Genomic DNA, 21,908 nt, shown 5'->3' with positions numbered 1-21,908 from the left:
CACAAGCACCATCTTTTCTCTGTAACTCGAACTCTCAGTTTGAGTTGTGCTCATGACATATGACAAATTATGGATTTTTACAAATTATTCATAGTACCACTAATGGGGTTAACGAATGAACAAACAACTCAAGTCAAATTATTTACAATTATCGTGGGGGCTTGGGCCCTTTATAATGTTGACTTCATGCAGAAGTTAAGCCACAGTGTCCGTTATGACACAGCAACAGTATTTCCTATTTTGTGCAAAAAGAAAATGCTTTGCACGAGTATTTTCCTCTGCGCGCAGCAGTCATGCCTCCACCTGACAGCCGGGTTGCTCTGAAGAGGGGTGATTTTACAGCTTGACCCAGATTTAAGGATACGCTCAGCAGCTCGGTTATCCGATGTGGGAACACGTTCAGGTAAAAGCATCCCTGATGGTTTGCCAAGGGGCTGACTGAGAGAGAAAAGAGTAGGTGTGTGTGTATGTGTGTATGTGTGTGTGTGTGTGTGTGTGTGTGTGTGTGTGTGTGTGTGTGTGTGTGTGTGTGTGTGTGTGTGTGTGTGTGTGTGTGTGTGTGTGTGTGTGTGTGTGTGTGTGTGTGTGTGTGTGTGTGTGTTTGCTTTCCCATTATTTTGCACACACCGCCCCTTTTTGAGCAGCAGCCAGTAGAGAACCGTCTAATCTAATTAGCTCTCCTCCTGAGGATGGTTGGTCATGTTTCTTGGTTCTGTTTTTGCTTCTGTGCTGATTCATCTTAACACACTATACCCCCGTCCCCAGCCCCCCATCTGCGGCGCCATATCACTACCCACACCTTCTCCCATCTGAGGCATTCTCTCTCCTGCTTTCACACACACACATACACTCAAATACACACACACATTCACATCCACACACTCACACTACTGCTTTTATCCATTCTCTAAGGCCTCACTTCTATTTTTTTTGGTCTCATTCTGTGTGTATGTGTGTGTGCGTGCGTGTGTGTGTGTGTGTATAGGTGCTACCCTTTTTCATCTTTTTCCCTAGCGATCCCCTTTCTCTCTTTCATTTGATCTTTCTTCCTTTCCTTTGCCCCCTCGCTCTATCTCTCCTTTCTATCCGCCCCTCTCTATCTTTAGCTCTCTTCTCCTGCTCCGACACTGTCTCTCAGTCTCTCCCCTCTTGGCAGGCCTTCCTTTCATGGCTGTCTCATCGTGTTTCGCAGTCTGAACATACTCTCCGTCTCTCTCTCTTCGTCCACCCCCCTTCCTGCCGCCTTGCTTCCTGCGCCAGGCGCTAACACACTCCTCCTAGATGCTCCCTCCCTCCCTGTCTCTTGACTCCTCTCGACTCACTTCCTGATCTCCGAGCAGCTGTGAGTGAGGGGGGTTTCGCTACGGGACATTTTCTCCTTGAGTTCAACTTTGCTGTTTTTTTGGAGCATCTCTCTTCATCTGCTGCTTTTTCTGCGTTCAGTGAAAGGGAATTATGCAAACAAGGCAGCAATCCCTTTACTTGTGTGTGTGTGTGTGTGTGTGTGTGTGTGTGTGTGTGTGTGTGTGTGTGTGTGTGTGTGTGTGTGTGTGTGTGTGTGTGTGTGTGTGTGTGTGTGTGTGTGTGTGTGTGTGCGACCCCCAGTCTCTCCCTTCACTCGGCTCTGCTCTGTATTCCACTACGGAGGTGCTCTGTTTCAACTCTGATCTGATCCTATCCATCCCGGGCTCACCGCAGAATACCAATCGTGTGCATTTTATTTACCAGTGATTGTACAATCCCTGGATTTGTTTACTGGATTCTTATCAGGCTAAAGCAGCACATGATTCACCAATCACTTTAAAAGAATTCTCTCTCTCTCCCCTCCCCCCTCCAGATGGGAGCTGTCCTCCGGCCTCGGAGCTGTGCGACGAGCAGCCCTGCCCTGGAGACATGCAGTGCGTGGGCACGGGCGGCTCCAGGGGGCGCTACGCCTGCCAGTGTCCGCCGGGCAAGCTGGGGGAGTGCGCAGGTGTGTGCATGCTTCTCTGAGAATGCTTCGACCGCAACCTGTACACGGTGTTTAAACCATGTTGTTTAAATACAGCTACACAAACACATGAGTCAAGTGCTTGTGGATGTGGAGGTTTCATCGCATCCTGTCATCCAAGAACCATCCTATGAGTCCCTCATTATCCCCAGACGTCAAACATGAATCTTTAACACATGCGATATACTTAAATTATGCAACGTGCACAAAGCATCTCACAGGTGCTCATACAGGGAAATGTGATTTCTTTGTAAACATCAAAGGTCGATCATGATGAGGGTTTTGATTGATCTTTGAGTGGAAACTGTGACTACGATGACTCAGCGTGTCACCCTGCCAACCGTATTAGCGTCCTGGCAACCGGGAGGCGGATCTGAGCCCACGGTGCAACATAAGTGTACTACAGTGGATTACATTGTGCCCTGGGAGGGATTATAATCTGATCATTATGAGCCATCAACGTGCTCAGGATGACTTCATTCGTCAGGCAACTATTGACTGTATCGAAGCATCACTGCATTTAACTGTGTGTACTTTGTGTGTGTGTGTGTGTGTATGTGTCTGTGTGTGTTTGTTTGTCTTTTGTCTCTGTTCGTGTGTGTGTGTGTGTGTGTGTGTGTGTGTGTGTGTGTGTGTGTGTGTGTGTGTGTGTGTGTGTGTGTGTGTGTGTGTGTGTGTGTGTGTGTGTGTGTGTGTGTGTGTGTGTGTGTGCAGGCCACTCGTCCCTGAGCTTCTCGGGGAACAGCTATATAAAGTACCGGGTCTCTGACGGGGGACAGACAGGCCAGCTGAAGCTCAGCATGAGGATCAGGACCCTGCAGAGCAGAGGCATCATCATGTACACACACGCAGAGCCCTGCACCGTGCTCAAGGTATGCTCACACTCACAACACACACAAACGTACGCAAGCACACACACACACACACACTAACACACACAATTCACAAACAGGGACACACACAAACACAAACACACACACACACACACACACACACACACACACACACACACACACACACACACACACACACACACACACACACCGTGCCCTGTCCCAAGCCCAGAGGTAAGCAGTAAAAAATTAGGTCAGCTAAAAGGCTTTCATTTTCATTGTCTATTGTTCGGGTCTCCGCTGGGCCGAGGCTCTTATCTTGTAGTTTGTCTCTGTCTCAGTCCAGCTGGGCATCTTTAATTCACAGTCCCTCCGGCTGCTGCATTCAGGTGTAATGTACTCAAACTTACGGCTAACTTTTCCTGACAGATACTTTCCCTGATATTTTGGTGGAACACGGCAGCTTTTATAGATTACATCCCTGACCACACCAGTCAAATGAAAATTAGTTTTTTTATGAAACAGCAATTAAAGAATTCCATCCAGAAGTACCCGGAAGGCATGTAGTCTGAATACTTGTTTGTTACAATATGTTTTCCTTTACATATAATGAGCAAAATAGCATAGTTATCTTTCAGTGAATAATTTGTCAGCCTGTCACGTGTAACTCTACCGACACAATTGTGTAATTCAAGCGTAAACTTCAAGAAACTTCTGCAGTCACGAACTGTGCAGTGCAGTTACAGTGTGTGTGTGTGTGTGTGTGTGTGTGTGTGTGTGTGTGTGTGTGTGTCCCAGCTGGAGGAGGGCAAGCTGTGGTTCCACATGGACTGCGCCGGCATCGGGGGTCGGGGCGCGGCGGCCGGGGCCACAGGCGACAGCCCCGGCACCCTGGGCATCTCGGGACGTCCCATCAATGACGGCAACTGGCACACGGTGGTGCTGGAGCTCAACCGCAACTTCACCAGCCTGGCGCTGGACGACAGCTACGTGGAGCGCCGCCGCGGGCCCCCCCGTTTCCAGCCCCTGGGGCCTGACGGGGCCGTCTTCTTTGGGGCACAGGTGTGTGTGCGTGTGTGTGTTCTGAGATAAAACTAGGCTGGTTTTCAACGTGATTTCAATTTAGACGTGTAAATCAAATGCATTGTTTGTTTGTTTGTGTATTGTGCAATGTGTATAGTGTATGCGCAGTTGTTTGAATTGCAATATTGTAGTCATGACCTGAAATATCGTTCATGGTGAACTGCAATATTGTATTTCTGAACCGCTATGGAGGTGGCCTGCCGACCACCTCTTCTGTGTTGCCTCACGAATCAGTCTGGACCTCCAGCATCGATTTCCTATACATTGTAATCAGGGTTAATCAGGGACTGTGTCACGGTAACGTATAGATGATAGATCATAGATGACGTCAGAGGGCCCCTGTTTTGCCGCTCGCAAATTAAGAATGGAACCCGAAGCAATGAGCAGTAATGTTACCTTTAGTAGAGTTTATGTGTCCATAAGTGCAGTTATTGCAGAAATCGACTCAAGAACAACTATTAAACCAAAACAAGAGTATGCCCTAGCGGAGCTTCTCGGTGGACATATTGTTTTGGTCATTCTTCTTCATCCACTGAACAACGCACTGCCGTGGCGTCACATGTTTTGCAATGCTGATTGGCTGAAGGCAAATACTCCCGCCCACTGAAACCAATGTGGGCTCCTAGAGGTCAAGACTGATTTATAGAGCCAAACAAAATCCCACACGTGATCAGGATTGTTCCCAGGCTACTATAGTGTAGATATATACAAAAATAATACTATGATCTACTAACTATAACCGTTCAGCTATTAACTTTTACAGTCTAGCCATTAACAAAAATATAGGTGGGTGTTTCAGTACCTCTATATGACTGTGAGTGTCTTTCAATCCTCACCTCTCACCCTTCCATGCTTCCTTCCTTCTCTCCCTTCCACCCTCCTCCACTCCGTGCTCCAGGTGCAGCCTACCAACTCACGCAGCCTGACGGACTCAAAGAAGGGTCCGCTGGTGTTGGACGGCTTCCAGGGCTGCCTGGACTCGGTGATGCTGAACGACAATGAGCTGCCGCTGCAGAACAAGCGCTCACGCTACGCCGAGGTGGTTGGCCTCACGGAGCTGAAGCTGGGCTGTGTCCTCTACCCCGACGCCTGCCTCAAACAGCCCTGCCTCAACGGCGCCACCTGCACGAGTCTGCCATCTGGTGGTGAGTCGCCCGAAGCGCATGAGAACGTCTCAGCCTGTTCGGGAGGTTATATGTGTGGAGTAACAATGTAGAAAAAATTAGCAATATCTTTATTTCGCATTTATGCGCATTCATGCATACATATGTTATAATTTAATAATTGTTTGTAACAACTATGTAAACTACCCCAACACCTTTTCCCATTCTCTGAGATTGTGTGAACCATGGACAATGTGAGCTTTAAACCTGTATGTGCTGTAGCATATCAAGCTGGGATCCCTTGTAAATCGCACGTGTAAAGCGGTTTGGGAATCTAGATATTTATCTTTTGACCTGCTGGGAACCAGCATTGCAATGGGAAACAGAACTGTGAAATAGCCATCGACCTCGTAGGTGCTCTGTTCCGTCTCATATCGACCCTGTTAACCGCTTTTAAAGAAGCTTTAACCTTTTGCCCTGTAATTACCTGCTTCCTGTGGATGGCTGTGATGGAGGTTACTGTAATGTATGGCCGGGTTACGTCTACTTAGTTCAACTCTACTCATCAGTAAAGTACTAAATGGAGTAATGGGGATACATAAGTGATGCCTGCCATGTGATGAGACAATGTGATGTGGAACAGCAGTGCATGGTTTGCACCCTCTCGCTGTGTCCTCCTTACGGATATTACTTTAAAGCAGGGAGAGCGAATAGCAGAAGACTATCTGGGCGTCCATCTTTCCTTCGCCCATGCAACACTGACGCAATCCCTACCATCCGAAGAGGTTGTGTGTTGGGCATCATAACCCCATAAAGTCCCTCTGGGGAGCCAAACGTTTCTGCGACGAGAGATAGCGTCAACATTAGAGAAAAACAAAGAGAGGAGTGAGGCAACAACATAACATGATTCGTTTCTACTGAGTCCCGGTACACACAGTCCCCTCGACAAGTAGACAACCCAGCACTACCCTAACATATCAAAACAAGCGAGGGGGCGAAGAGAGAGAATGAGGTCCATCATGCAACAACCCTTAACAGAGCTGGGTCTGCTGCTGTGTCCTGCTTTGTTGTGTGTCCTGCAACAAAATGTGCACAACCCCCTGTTATCAATAGTCCAAATAAAAAGAACAAAAATAATGGAAAACAAACAAGGCGCGCTGACAATGGAATCACTCTACAAAACAGAGACAGACTATAAACTCCCCATCCTGACACAACGTCTTTGGTCATGTAGGGCTTCCTCATTTTATTCTACAACTACTGAACTACTGAACTAGCTGCCTGTGCTCGGTGTGATGGGTTTTCTGTGATAAAAAAAACAATCATCGTAGAATGAAGCAGAAAGCAGTCGGCTCTCTCTATTCTTCTTCTTCTTTGTTGGATTGTGGTCAGTTGAAGTTCCATCAGCCTGTGTATTTTTTACAGCAGGGTTGCATGCGTGTGTGTGTGTGTATGTGTGTGTGTGTGTGTGTGTGTGTGTGTGTGTGTGTGTGTGTGTGTGTGTGTGTGTGTGTGTGTGTGTGTGTGTGTGTGTGTGTGTGTGTGTGTGTGTGTGTGTGTGTGTGTGTGTACATGTGTCTCACTGTCTACCGCTGACGGCCATTGCGCTGGATTTGAGGTGTGCAGAGAACTGAATGGATGGTGTCGGGCTGGTGGAGTCACCCGGGTCTAGACAGAGGGCCGGGCCCTTCAAGTCCTTTGATCAGCAGTCTGATAGACCGTCAAAGCCCCGCCAGCTGGCACACGCACCAATGCAAGCCTCGCTCCTCCACGGCCAAATCGGCAATTATCTGCCAGTAAATATGTAATGAGGAACCATCAGCGCCCACTTTTGGCTCTCTCCCCCCCTCCCGTTCTGTCTGCAGGCCAGGCTTCTTTGTTCTGTTTCTCATGACGTCGACTGTCTCACCAGACGTCTTATCTTATCGACTGGCTTCACGCTCGCACTGTCTCGTATCAATCACTCTCGCTTGCCATCCATCTCTGTCTCACTCTATCTCTCTCTGTCTCTCTCTCTCGATCTTTCACTCTGTCTCTCTGCCTCTCGCTCTGTCTCTCTCTCAGTCTTTCTCTGTTTTCTTCTCTGTCTCTGTCCCTCTCCTTTTCTCTTTGTCTGTGATGATGTTGAGGCTTTTAGTTGTTAACATTCTCTCGCCTCTGGGCAGTGCTCTATGTACAGTGCAAGATGAGGGAGAGTGGTGCTTTTCTTTTTCATTCATGAGGGTTAGGGGTCAATTCTGGCGTATTTTCTGCTGTACACAGCAGAGGTTTCTTTGCCTGGAGTGCTGTTCTTTTAAATGGTTAAATAAAGGACTCAAATCTCTCTCTCTCTCTCTCTCTCTCTCTCTCGCTCTCTCTAATTCTCTTCCTTTCTCCCCCGCTCTCTCTTTGTCTCTCTTTCTTCCTCTCTTCCTCTCTCTCTCTCTCTCTCTCTTCCTCTCTCTCTCTGTCTCTCTCTCTGTCTCTCTGTCTCTGTCTCTCTCTCTCTCTCTCTCTCTCTCTGTCTCTGTCTCTGTCGCTCGCTCTCGCTCTCTCTCTCGCTCTCTGTGTTTCAATATCCCGGTCTATTGAAATTCAATTCAATCAAAAAGTTCCCACAATATTTCCAAGAAAAATGTTGTATCTGCACAGGTGTAAAATAAAGTAGTTTGAAGAAGCACATCCACATCACCCTCACAGTTGGAATGCCAATGTGTACTCTCTGTTAACTTGGCACTATACCCAAGGGGTACAAAGATGTGGACATGATAGAGGAAGGCTTGCTAAGGTTAGTGTCAGACCAGCTACCTTCGGACAAATGTACACACACACACACACACACACACACACACACACACACACACACACACTCAAATACACACAATGGTTGTGGGAAAGGCCGGCAAGACTTGAAAAGAGCAAAGCTTTCCTGGACCTGTCACTGCCCATGACTTGTCCTTTGCGATTACATCATTGCCCTGCGTAAAGGTCGTAGTGGTTGGGTGTTGGCTCCACAGATATTTATTTATAAACATTGTTTAAATCCTGTTGTCATGCCAGATCTTCTTTGTACATATGGGTATTCCTTTATGTGTGTTGCACCACTGTGATGAACTGTGTGCAGGTATTAGATGCCAGTGATTTCCCAGGGGGCGTGTGTATATGGGTGTTTACTCTTGGCAGGATCCTGTCAAACCCTGAGCCAAGTCTCCCCGGTGTAGAAGCCAGCGCTCAGACAATGAGTATTCAAATCTTGGTTTTTGTTTATTTGTATTTTTCTGCAGACAGCGGTCTGTGCATGATAACACGTGTCAACATGCACCATTGTTCAGCCACATGTTTATGAGGGGGTTTGCCTGTATGTAGCCATTGTGGTTTGGCCGCTCTGAGTTTATATTAAATTCTTAATTAACACCTCCTCCTCTCTCCCCTCTCCCTGTTACGTTTTATCTCTCCCACCTCATCTATCAATTTCTGCCCCTCTTTCCACTCAACTTGCCGAAAACCCAACTCTCCATCTCCCTATCTCTCTCATGGATCTCTTTTCTCAGGTTTTGCCTGCAGTTGCAGTCCACAGTACACCGGGGGGCGCTGTGAGACAGAGATCACGGCCTGCGTGCCCAACCCCTGTCAGAACAGCGGCGCCTGTAAGGCCATCGGCAACGCATTCCTATGCAGCTGCCGCCGGGGCTTCAAGGGTCTCACGTAAGTGTTTGGTTTACCCCCGAGAATGTACCCTCGTACCCCTGAGAATGTACCCTCGTACCCCTGAGAATGTACCCTTCGTACTCCTGGGAACGTCCATACCAATGAGGACATACCCGCTCCACTCCTGAGACTCTATCCTCCATACCCTGCGGACATACCCCCCTACCCCGGGGACGTAAACTCTGTACCCCTAAGGAGGATGTACCCTCAGAACCCCTATTCTTTCCACGGTCTGCAAACAGACAGAAAGGCTGACAGACAGACACAGAATCTGATAGACACAGACAGATAAACAAAGGGAGATCGATGGGCAGTCTTTTTCTCACTGGGTATTTAGAAAGATGCAAAAGAGCAGGGCTCAACGTGAAGTAGGTTTTAAAAACACAAAAAGGCCTACAAACTGCAACACATCGTTGTGTTGGACACGTGATAAAGTGGTGTACTTTAAAAAACATCCTTTTTAGCTGTCTGCACTTTCTATTCATGGACACAAGGTGGCTGCAAAGGATTACGTTTAAGAACCAGCTGGCTTGGTTACCCCAGATAGCATTCCTAAATAAAAAGATCCTAAAGCCGGTGTAAGTGCCATATTGGCTCGGCTACCAGATCGGCTCGGGGTCCGTCGTCTGCTGATTACGTCACACAATACGCTATCTACAGCAATAAGGTCTTTTATGGCTTAAATTAAAGAGCCTGTAATGATCTTTCATTTTGAACATAGACCATTCCCAACCTATCTGTATGGATAGTTTTCTTCTAAAAACAAAACATCCCTCGGAATCATCTTGGCTGTTAAGATAAGCCGTCCGTGTTGCCAGATTGGGCACATTTTCAGCCTGATTTGGCTACTTTGAATCACGTTAGGCTGGAAAAACGGGACATATGCCCAATCTGGCAACACAAACCGAAACTAGACAGACCTACTCGCGCTCACACATGTGCTCGCTGTGGTTGCTATGACGACAGCCAGAGCTACAGCACAAAACAGCCAATCACAACTGTCCCTTAGCAGCCAATCACAATGTAGCCTACGCCCATTCAAGCGTACAGCCAATGATATTGTGTAACGTAATCAGCAGACGACGGACCCCGAGCCGATCTGGTAGCCGAGCCAATATGGTACTTACACCGGTTCTATTTTACGCAGGCATGCTGTTTATCAGTGGCTGGGCCCTTTTGTTCTCCAAATAATCAACTTTATCCTCTTCAAAACGGGGAGAAAGGATCAAGAGAACGATGAATAATTTAAACTAGGGCATATGTGCGCACACAAGCACGCGCACATATTATAGATTATTCACAAGCAGCTTGCATTCCATCATCAAAGCACTTTAAATGTTTAATTTCAAAGTAAAAAAAAGTTACTGAGACACTGAGCTGTGACTGAGACAGCTACTGGGTAGAGAAATGTTGGGGCCTCCACTGAAATTAAGAAACTTTTCTCACTCTAAATCCAAAAAAAAAAAAATCTGTCATATATTATAGCAATAACAAGGGATTACTTTGCACTATTTTTCCAAACTGTAAATCTAAGATGATTACCTTACGGGTTTATTCTTTAGTATTTTATGTAGATGACATGTCTAGACGTGTCATCTACATGATGACATGTCTAGACTCCTTCCTACCTCAGGTAGGAACGAGTCACACGTCGTTCCTACCTGAGGTAAAATCCCGGAGAGAAACCGGGGCTCCAGGATCAAACCAAGAGGGGAACCTAAACAAACGTAGTGGATTAAAAACACATTATTGTAAATGTGTATTCAATGACACGATCCATCACCAACATTTCCGTGTCCCCGTCCCGCCCCCCCGTCCCGCAGGTGCCAGGAGGACGTTAACGAGTGCGAGCGGGGCAACCCAGAGGGCCAGTGCGAGAACGGCGGCGCCTGCGTCAACACGCGCGGCTCCTTCTACTGCGACTGCGCGCCGGGCTTCGTGGGCCCCCGCTGCGGCCTGCGGCCCGTGGTGGTGCCCAACATGCAGGCGGGCCACGCCATGGTGGGCAAGGAGGAGCTGATCGGCATTGCCGCCGTGCTGCTGGTCATCGTGGCGCTGGTGGTGCTCTTCGTGGCCTTCCGCAAGCGCGTCTTCCACAAGGACTACTCGCGCAGCGACCTGTCGCTGGTGCAGGACCCGGCCACCGCCGCGCTGCTGCACAAGGCCAACGGCGCCCGCTTCGAGACGCTGCGCTGCTCGCCCGGCGACCCGCTCAACCTGTACTCGGAGGCCGGGCTGGGGCCGGCGGCCGTGATGGCCATGGGGGGCGTGGGCCCCCCCCAGGTGCCGGTGCGGCCCATGGCGTACACGCCCTGCTACCAGGGGGAGCCGGGGCGCTCCACGCTGGACAGGAAGATGATGATGGCGGCGGCGGCGGACGCGCGGGCGCACGAGCACACGGAGATGAGCACCTTCCACCCCGAGTCGCCGCGCATCCTGGCGGGCAGCATGCGGCGGGGCGTGGTGGTGTGCAGCGTGGCGCCCAACCTGCCGCCCGTGTCGCCCTGCCGGTCCGACTGCGACTCGCTGCGCAAGAGCCCCTGGGAGAGCGATGAGGGTGGGTGTGTGTGTGTGCGGGTGTGTGTGTGTGTGTGCGGGTGTGTGTGTGTGTGTGCGGGTGTGTGTGTGTGTGTGTGTGTGTGTGTGTGTCAGTCAGTCAGTGTGTGTGTGTGAGTGTGTGTGTGCGTGTGTCAGTCAGTGTGTCAGTCTGTGTGTGTGTGTCAGTCTGTGTGTGTGTGTGTGTGCAGTCCGTTCCCTTGCTTTCCCTCTCTCTGAGCGGATGTGTAAGAGGTGTGAGGAGGTTCATATACTTCACATCGATGTACGTTTATGTATAGAATACACAAAAACAACCCATTTATATATTCTGTGCCCAGACACCAAAGCCATCCTGGCCATCTGTGCCTCATTATTTGTGTTTACCTGCGTCGCTGTAAACCCTCTAAGTGACTCTAAACATGGCCCTGATGGAACTAATTTGCCGTGCGCATTCACTTCACACCGTCAACGTCCTCTCAACGCCCTTCACAACTTTCCCCGAATGCGTCTTTTGTTTTATTTTTATGCCGCGCTGACACGTCGGTTTTTCCGCAGGAGTTTGTTGTTGGTCGTTGGTGTTTACTGGGTTTCAAGGAACTCCTGAGTGGAAGTCATTTGTTTTTTTCGTGCATCACAGCACATACATATTCATGCCAGCTACGCCAAGGCCCTCCCCCACTCTCCCCTCCCTGGTGCTCACGTTTAATGAGCCGCCTTTGAGCAATGGCAGACGTGACGTGTGCATAGCCACTTGTTGTCTGCTTGGTTTCTTTGTGCCGTCAATCGTGAGTCAATAATGCACTGTGAGCTTAATGTGGGGGGGGCAAGGACGCAGAGAGCGCACTTGATTTCTCCCAACTGCACACCCGAACCCGCACTGAATGCCCACTTTCACAACTAGTGTGTGTGTTTGTGTGTGTGTCTATGTGTATGTGTGAGTATGTGTGTTTGTTTGCGTAGACATCTTGTGTTTCTTTTAGTTCACGAGAACATTTTGCCCTATTTGTATTGCCTTAGTGTACTTTTAGTGCTTGAGCGGAGCAAATGTGACAGCAGCCATTACCCCCCTTCAATGAAGCACTGTGTCTCTGACCTCCCTCTTTACGCTCTCACCTCTGACAGGTAAGATGGTGGACATGGCCGAGGAGGTCACGTGTTTCTCAGGCAGCAACAAGGGCAGCAACTCAGAGGTGCAGTCCCTGAGCTCCTTCCAGTCAGACTCCTGCGATGACAACGGTAAGAGAGTGCACGAAAGAGTCCCATCCCCGTTTGACCTTGAATCGCTCCCATTCACAGTTTAAACGACCCAGACAGAGCCGACAATGCAAATGCTTCTCTGTGATTCATTGTGTCTGCCATTATGTTCTGAGCCAGCGGGTTGTCTCGATATTGTAGGCTTTGATCTGTTTTTCGTTGCAGGTTTGGCTTAAACTGTTTTTCAGTTAACTTTGTGTTCGTATCGTTTGCTTTTTAATTTTTTTGCCTCTTTGTTTATAATTTTACATGAATAAGATCAATCACTTTTTGTTATTCTTTATGTTCATGCAAAGGTCCTTATTGTGGTTTGTGATGAAGTGGTGTCACCGTTGTTGTGGTTGTGGCTTTTTGCCTTCAATTTCCTGGTTTCTGGTGTAGTGTTGGACCACAAGCAGAGTTGCATAATTTGTTTCCCATTCAGTTCCAATGTGTTGCGAATGGTTAGATTTGTATTTATTTTGCTTTTCAATATATTTACAATATCAACTAATCTGTCAGGATTGCCACAATATCATTATTGGAAACTTGTTTTTAACCATTACCGTGAAGGATGCGCATTATAAAATATGCTTAATTTGTAATTGGTCAAGATTGGAAATGTGTTAAAAAACATAGCAGGAAACAATATTTAGCACTTCAAAAGATAGAATGAAATGAAAATAAATATATAAATGTTTTAATTATTGTTATTGATTAATGTACTTCTTGTCATAACACAAGCCGTCCTGTGTGGAGGAATCTCGATCGATTGCTGTCATTTCTGAAAACAATTTCTGCCATAAAGAAGCAGGGCAAACTGGCCCGCAGCGGCGGGAGAAGATCGGCACCGTATGGAGCACTCAAACCTTCTTCTCCTTGGACTGTGTTTTAAATGACTGTCTCCTCCTCCCCCTCTCCTACCCCCTCCCTCCTTCTCAAGCCTCCATAGTGACGGTCATTCGACTGGTCAATGACGCAGTCGACACAATCGAAAATGAAGGTACCCATGTCTCATCGCTCTGACCTCCACACTCTCCTCCATCTCCCCTCCATCTCTCTCCTCACGCTCCCTCTGTCCCTTTGACTCTCACTCGTAATCGCAGCGCTCTCTCGGCAAAACAGACACAAATGGAATGAGTTCCGTACACACGACACACACTTCCTGCTCTTGTGGTTTTTGTGCTGAGGCCAAGGTTTTTTCTTCTTCTTGATGGCCCTCCATTGACGCCCGTCTTGGCCAATGAACATCCGGGATGTCATCCAACTCAGTGACATCTTCTTTGGTCTCGGTGGTGGCGTTGTCGCTACCAAATTGTCTCGCCTCGCTAAATGTCTCCCCGGAGGGTGGAGCTACGATCGTTGGCTGAATATGATGTGACACTTGTGATGGCTGAGCAGCTACGGGGAGTGTGGGGGTGTGATGAAAGCACGATTTAGCAGTTAAAGAGGCGCTTTTTATTTGAGACAAAAAAATGGAAACTTGAAAAAAGTTAATTAGGTTAATTAATTAATCTTTTCAATAAAAATGTATCATGCTAGCATTTCTTGTGAGCATATCACTCAGGCCATTGGTTGGTTACTTTGCACCCCTTTTGTGAGGCAAATACCAGTCAAACTTAACAATTAGGTAATCGTGATCTTCTGACAAAATTTAGCAGTAGTGGGATGACGAAAATCATGTTAACAATGGTTTCCATTTATAGTTACACTTTTCAATTGAAGATAGGATGTTTGAAATGGTTAAGTAAAGGTGTAAGGTTTGAGTTCCGGTGTATTTAAATTAATACATTTGGAAATTATTAAGTTCAGGTATATGTAACAAGGGCATGGGCATTCTTCACAAGTTTCCTGGTCGGCAGCAGAATATCGGCCCATACTTAATAAGCCCAGCCAGTCGGCCCAGGGCTATCATACAAAGTATTGGTCTCAGCATAAGAACCATTTGGCAAAATCAGGACGGGACTGTTTGTAGCGGGAATACCTTCACCGGCGTGGCGGCGTCCAATGCACACAATCAGCGAGCAAACAACGTCTTCTCCCGCCAACCCCAAATTATCTCTGCCTTTGTATTCTAGTTGACGTGGTGCATGTTTTGTTCAAGGCCCACGTGTACTCACTGGAGGCAGACACCTGACAAGCCTTTCATCCTCTCTCCCTCGGCGTCTCTCTCCCCTTCTCATTCTCATTTACATTCCGCAGACAGGGGGAGGGAGACATATGGGGGCGGCGTCATGCTTAGCGGGTGATCAGCACCCATGGAGTGATCGCTGAGATGCAGGTGCACAGCGAATGCAGTGTTGTTGTGCCACTTCACACCCCCACACATGCACACACACACAGGCAAACATGCAGGCTGCCGTCTCAAACACAGTCACGTACCACCCCACGCTCGCATATTGGGTGGGCTGTGGATGGTTGGGTAGGATCAGGGCTAACATCGAGGAATCAATAGAAAATAATTCTCCATTTCGCCTAAAAAAAGGGAGGGATGTGTTTCATTAAAGGTTTGTAACGGACATTCCTAGGTGGGTGGAGGTTTCGGCTGTTGACCCCGGCTTAAACCATCGCTTCTCCAGCCCCGATAAGCGGGCACTCGAGGCCCATTAGACTAAAAATAGAACAAGCATATAAAGTGATATTTAGCCAGATAGGCAGAGAAGTTAACGCGTGCTCCCTCTCTCTCTCTCTGACACACACTCTCTCTCCCTCTCTCTCTCTCTCTCTCTCTCTCTCTCTCTCTCTCTCTCTCTCTCTCTCTCTCTCTCTCTCTCTCTCTCTCTCTCTCTCTCTCTCTCTCTCTCTCGCGCGCTTCGCCCCCACCTGACAGTGTCGGTCATGGATCAAGGTCAAAGCTACAACAGAGGTGACTGTCTCTCTCTCTCAACTGTACAGTTTCCCTCCGTCTGTGTGCCTGTCTGTTTCTCCCTTCCCTCCTTCCTCCTCTCCTCATGCTCTCCATTTATTCCCTTCATCTGCACGGTCCCATCAATCCTCACCACACTCCCTCCCCTTTCGGTGTGTGTGTGTGTTAATGTGGTGTGTTGGTGTTTTGAGTGACCCTAACATCCTATTCAGTCCTATTGCCAGTGGCATCGAGGATGTGTGTTTGTGTGTGTGTGTGTTTGTATGTGTTCATGTGTGCGTGCGTGGCCGAGGTAGCCCAATGAAAGACATTTTTAATATCACCGCTACTCCATCTCGCCATTCTCTCTCTCTCTCTCGCCCTTACCCGTGCTCTCTCTCGCTCTCTCTCTCGCTTGCCCTCTCTCTCGCTCGGTTTTCAACACCCATCTCTTTACCCGGCGGCTGTGTCGTGTTGACGAATGGCACCTTCTTACTCCCCTCCAACACCAGGCAACCACAGTGCACTGCTGTCACGTTGTTGTCATGGTTGTGTTGAAGCGCTTTATTTGTCGTAATATGGTTGAGGTCCTGGTCCGGTCTCAGCACCGTTGTGTCAGTGGATGTCTGTCTGGCTGTGTTCTCACGACGGGACGACGGTTGGCCGTCGCTTGTCCTGAAGAGCCAGCCCGTTCCCCCTCTTCTGTGCACCCGCATGAATACTCTTTGTTTCATTGGTTGTTTTAATTCATTTGCAATTTTGTTAAAGTGCTTTCCACTCATTTTGTTTGCTTTTCTTCTTTTTTTTGCATTTGTATTATTTGTTGCTAGAAGAACTGTGACTGAATGTGTTGTGGTTCAGGGTGTTCAGTGTTCTTGAGGCCCCACCTCAACATTGCTTGACTTAACCCCCCCTCCCTCCCCCCGACTCACAATGAAGCTCAGCATGCTGTAACCAACTCCCCCCCTCTGTGTGCAGCATGTGATGTGTCCTAACTTGTATTTCTCCCACCACAGGTTGCTACCCCTGTGCCCTTCTCCCTCATCATCTCTTGTGGATGAGCGACAGAGCATGCCTAATAACACGTCACATGCCCCTCTCTCCTTGTATGAAGCCTTTCCACATGGATGCTCAAAGAGCAGCCACACGCTAAACACTATGTTTGGCGGTTTTTCTGCAATCCAGAGATTATAAGCCACCTGAACGGTTCAAATCAAATCATGCTATCGCCAATCATTCTGTAAATTCAACTATCTATGATTTCTTCATCAAAAGCATTTTACGATTACATTTTTTTCTTTATACATTTTCCCATAAAAGAACTTCAACAGCCCGTGACGAGCCAACTTCACAGTTGAACTAAACCGCTCATGGATTTTAATCTCTAGGCAGAAAACCCTCCAATGCGGTGGAGTGGTTAGTGCTCTTCAGGAGCTACACTTGTGATCGGCCTTTGTGAAGTGCTTTATGTTTGTATCCATGTGCGTTGGTTAAGAGTTCTCCTTAAGCTGATGTACTCACACTGCCTGTCCTCTGCCTCAGCTTACCACTGGGACACCTCGGACTGGATGCCCAGCACCAGGCTGCCCAACATCGAGGAGGTCCCGGGCTATGAGGCCGGGGGTCCGGCCGGCCTGGGGGCCAACGGCCGCTCCGCCTCCAACCCCCGCCTGGGCCCTGGCGGTGGCGGTGGCGGTGGCGGCATGGGCAGCACCCGGGAGCTGGAGTCTGACTACTACCTGGGGGGCTACGACATCGACAGCGACTACCCACCGCCCGGCGAGGACCAGTTCCTCTGCCAGGACCAGCTGCCCCCCCCGCTGCCCCGCACGGCCGCGCCCGGAGATGACTACCCCGGGAGCTACGACGGGACGTCGCCGAGCGACGGCACGCTGCCCGCCTCCAAGGACAGCACGCTGAGCAGCGTCAGCCACAGCAACAGTCACAGCGCCGAGGCCCGGCCGCACTTCCACCCCAGCCAGTACCTGCCGCCGCACCAGCTGCCCCTGGGCGAGGCGGCCCACCACCGCCTCAGCAGCCCCTTCCCCATGGGCGGCGTCACGCCCGGGAGCGGGGACACCGACGACACGGCGTCGCTGGGCGGCGCCGGGCGGCTGTCGGTGGGCGCGGCGTCCACGGCCTCAGACCTGTCGGCGCCGCTGGGCTTCGACGAGTCCGAGGCGGGCAACAGCGACTTTGACAGTATGGACGAGCTGCGGCGCGGCGTGACCGTCATCATCGACTCGCAGCAGCAGACGGAGGTGTGACGGGCGCCCGGTACGGAGGGATGCCGGTCCGGCCAGACGAGGGCTGGACACCGGGGCTTGAGAGGTGGACGAGGGTTGGCGGAGTGAGAGAACGAGTACAACAAGGTCAAAAGGGTCATTCTAAAGGGGCTCATGTTAGCAATAGAGTTCCACACACAGAGAGGGAGGTCTGGAAGTGTCGAGGCGTTCGCTTTGTTTTTAAATTCAACCGTTCAAAATAAATGCATTTTGGGGCCAGAATTTTGTACGAAGACTGATCTCCAGAGCTCTGTTTTGTTGTTGTTGTTGTTGTTTGGTTCATCTCTTTTAGAGCACTATCCTTATATTCCAGTGAGACCCGAAAAGGAGGTTAATTGAATTAACACCTTGAGCACTAAGAAGTGTCCTTCCTATTTTCAAAGTGGGGAAGCAGAGTTCTTTCTAGATACGCCACGCAAGTCTATGCTAAATCAGTCAGAGAATGTGAAAAGAAGGACTAACCAACCGAAAAATACGATTGGTTAAAAAGTGAGGTGTTACGGCGGAGAATGTAATCAGTGAAGGGAAGAAAGTGAAGAATGTTAGAAAAAAGGGAACAACCGTGTGTGATTGTGGAAGTGAGCACAGCGACAGCCTACTTCAGGCAAATGAAATTATAAAAAAGCAATTAATTCGAGGCCGATACTGGAGTTAAGAATACCCAACAAAATCCGCGGGTCCTCGTCTACACCGCCACAATAGGACCGCTGCTTAAACGAAACAACAAACTATTTCCCATTTCCTTGATTTCTCTCTTGAGAATCGTGTATAGACTTTGTAATATAGTGCGACCACATTTAGTGCTGAGGTTGAAAAAAATATTTAAAATTTTAAGAACTACGTTGGATCGACGCATTGGGAATGCCGTTTGATGTGGAATGTGCTTTTCCCACCCAGCCAGGCCAAAAGGCCACGAGGTTGGAAAGCCCCGGCCCCGTCCGTTTCCCTCTCCATTGACCTGCCAACTCTCTTCTCGTCTTTTCTTTTTTTTCTTGCCAACCCTTACGTTTTGCTTTAACTATGTGAAGTTGCGTCGTTGTCATTTTTTTTTTCTTGCACTAGTCTTTTGAAGATGCCCTGAATTTTGTACGTGTCTTTTAATGAAACGTGCCATGTTATTGTAGTCCTGCAGGACCCTGTGAAGTCATGTCTTCTTGCTTTTGAATGGCACTTTAATGAACACAATGCCTTCAAGTGTCAAACTCTTTTCTCCAGAATAATCTGCCGAATATTAATCATTTTGTCATGTTCCAACAGTTTATAAGCCTGTGTTTTAGTGTCTGGGCGGGCATCATGGTCCTGCTGGCTGAGAGGCCTGGGACAGCATCACATTCCAGAGTCTCACCGTTCAGTTGCATCTTCACACGTGTGATGGATCAGTCGTTTTGTTCATAATCAGGAAAACAAAAGGATGATGATTTATATTTGAGTTTAATTTTTTTGTGTCCCGTTTGTAAAACATGTACGTTTGATGTAAGTTTGAATATTTGTGTACAGTGTACATAGCTAGGTTGTTCCAAATGCCAATCCATGTGTTGTATTTTTTGGGGGTTTGTTTGTTATTGTTGTAGATACAAGAGAATACCGACCCGGAGAATTCCTTTTCGGATTTCTTTCTTTTTATTCATTATATATAGCCTTTCATTGTGACGGTTGGGACTGTTGACGAACAACAAGAGGACATAACGCATCAATCTTCTGTCCTGTCGCTCATGTCCTTCCCCTCTGGAACAAAGTCTGTCTTTCAACATCTGCTTGATTCTATCCATCAACACTTGCTCTTTGCGATTTCCCGTTACTTTATACAGTTTCAATGGGACACACAGGTTTTGCACAAAATTGCAAATGCACAAAACCTGCATTCAACTCCCAGCAATTGTTTTCTGTTTCTTTCTTTTGTTTTGTTTTCATGTCTTGTTTCGTTAGAATATTTTTGAAGAAATAAGGGGTATTCATTTTGTATCGCTCTGTTTATTTGAAATGTGTTTACTTTAGAGTATATGTAAATCTGGGTCCATTTTATTTTAAGAGACGTTGGGCAGTGTTAAGAATTTGCCTCTTCTAACTGCAGCAATTGAGTGTGCAACAAGAGTGCTTTTTTAACCGATTTTTTTTTATCCAGTGCAGAAAAATAAAATGTTATTGATCAACCTGCAGTGTTTTCAAATATTTCATTGCAGCCAGAAACTAAAACATTTAAGATGTATGGCTTTAAAACTCTTTCAGTCATGGACTACTAAAGATGTCCCGTGGCTTTTGTGGCTTAGTGCTGGGAAATGCAAACGGCCTAGAAACTCCACCACAATGAACGCTATTATGCATATGTGTTTGGATTAATAGAAGATAAAAAAAAAAAATCTGTAATGTTCCAATATTGCCCTACATGGAAAAATAGCAGTCGAGTACCCTTGAGCGCATGTCTCCATAAACCATTGGAAACCTTGAAAGGGAAGTCATGAAGTTATTATGATAAAGAAACTCATCCGAAGTCCAATAAACATGTCGGTGGTCTTCAAATTCCTTCTGAGCGGTGCAGCTGAGGGTGAAACGCTGATAGGTGAAATCTAGCATTGAAACCTGCGCAGTTGACTTATTGACCAAAAGACAAGATGGAGCTTCTCTCCGTCAATTGCAATCAACAAACACTTTCAATGAACAGGGATCCAGTGAGCCCTTTGAGAAGCTCTACTTCACAATAACATTAAACCCTTAGACCCTTTTTGTGTTCCCAGCAAAACCCGGGAGAGATTGCTGGGTGACCTCTTGAGCTGCAACATGGGAGTAGCACAAGTGAAAGGTTATTGGTAGGGTGGAATGGTTGCATGATTGTGTCAGTCCATATCCATGGGGAAGCTGTCTGTGTGTATGCATGTCTTATGGTGCAATCGAGCATTTAGGGTTTGAGTCGTGACATATGATGTATATGCTATGGATTCCAGTGATGCTCAGTCAGTGTGTGTGTGTGTGTGTGTGTGTGTGTGTGTGTGTGTGTGTGTGTGTGTGTGTGTGTGTGTGTGTGTGTGTGTGTGTGTGTGTGTGTGTTTGTACATGCTTGCGTCCATGCGTGTGTGTGTGTGTATGGCAGCTGCTGTTGTCAAAGCATTCCTGATTGCTACAGAGTATCACGTACCATAAGCTTTAGATGCAAATGTACTCGGGAACGTTGTTTGTTTTTTTGTCCTGATCCCATTTCATTTTCTGTCCCAATATGGACACACACACCATTCTCGCCTTAAAGAATGATTTAGTCACATGCTCGCTTTAAGCAATGCGTTGTAACATTCACTATTTAAAGTACGACCTATAACATTAAGGAATCTTGAAAAACAATACTTGCCGTCACTTTATTTTAAATTGATGGTATTTCTTGGCTTCTTCTGTCCGTAGTTGGGTTTCTGACTGGGGTTTCAGCCTGAAGCAGCACCACTAAGCCCCCGACCAGAACTTGGCCCGGGGTATGATGGGGGGATGCAGTTTATAGCCACAGAGTTAGAGGATTGTTGAGTTAAATACATTGGAGGTGTTAAGACAGGGGATGCTTCACTGTAAAGTAATCTGTAGCGGATGATAGGTTTAGGGGAGGAACGTTTCTCCTATCAGAGAGACATTAACCTACAAAACACGCCTTGTGTTGAACCAAGAGGTTTTTCTTGGGGAACAACAAGTTCTGCCAAATAAATATCACTGACAGACTCCATTGTGGCTATTATTTTTGTTTACGCTTTAAGCCTTGAATCTGCCAAACGATTCCCAGAGTTAATGTCCCGTGCTTTTCATGGATACTGTTTCTCTAAAAAGACTTCACTGAAACAAAAAGACCTGTGCCTCAGCAGGATCCCCTCCCCACTAGGAGTGGTCAATCCGCCTCAGCGGTTGGTAGTGTTTTTGAAGTTCCCCTTTCCCACAGACACACACACACACACACATACACATGCACGCACACACACATGCACGCACACACATACACATGCATGCACACACACACACACATGCACGCACACACACACATAAAGGCCAGTGGCAGACCAACAATGGTCAGTGGTGGTTGGTGTGATGCATGAGGATTTTTGTCTACAAACACTGAATGCCATTCCTTTTTTATAATTTGGTTTTGCCTGCCTGTTGGTTGGACAAGAGTCTTGTTATGGAGTCTCTCCCTCTCTCTCTCCCTCGCTCTCTCTCTCCCTCGCTCTCTCTCAGACCTTGGCATCAACTGATCTATGTGTGTGTGTGTTGTGATGGTGTGAATCTCAACGTCAGGTGTGTAATGGTGTGCAGGTCAATGAGCTCAATCTACCATGGGTGTAGCGT

General features: G+C 47.8%; 1 protein-coding gene across 1 annotated transcript in view; it reads left to right on the top strand.

The window, feature by feature from the left end:
* fat3a (FAT atypical cadherin 3a) overlaps nt 1-19,971 on the top strand; it is a 159,353-nt gene extending 139,382 nt beyond the window's left edge. Inside the window, exons 21-30 of the mRNA XM_056610518.1 lie at nt 1,838-1,972; nt 2,705-2,862; nt 3,622-3,885; nt 4,805-5,051; nt 8,540-8,693; nt 10,520-11,253; nt 12,357-12,470; nt 13,411-13,470; nt 15,298-15,333; nt 16,855-19,971. Coding sequence (XP_056466493.1) covers nt 1,838-1,972; nt 2,705-2,862; nt 3,622-3,885; nt 4,805-5,051; nt 8,540-8,693; nt 10,520-11,253; nt 12,357-12,470; nt 13,411-13,470; nt 15,298-15,333; nt 16,855-17,579 — 2,627 coding nt within the window. The 3' untranslated portion in view covers nt 17,580-19,971. The remainder of the gene's footprint in view (nt 1-1,837; nt 1,973-2,704; nt 2,863-3,621; nt 3,886-4,804; nt 5,052-8,539; nt 8,694-10,519; nt 11,254-12,356; nt 12,471-13,410; nt 13,471-15,297; nt 15,334-16,854) is intronic.
* Nucleotides 19,972-21,908: the final 1,937 nt, after the last annotated feature.

This window comes from Gadus chalcogrammus, chromosome 16 (genome assembly GCF_026213295.1).
Source record: "Gadus chalcogrammus isolate NIFS_2021 chromosome 16, NIFS_Gcha_1.0, whole genome shotgun sequence".
NCBI classification, from domain to species: Eukaryota; Metazoa; Chordata; class Actinopteri; order Gadiformes; family Gadidae; genus Gadus; species Gadus chalcogrammus.
Note: the sequence above shows the minus strand (reverse complement) of the source record. Positions and strands in the feature narration are given on the sequence as shown.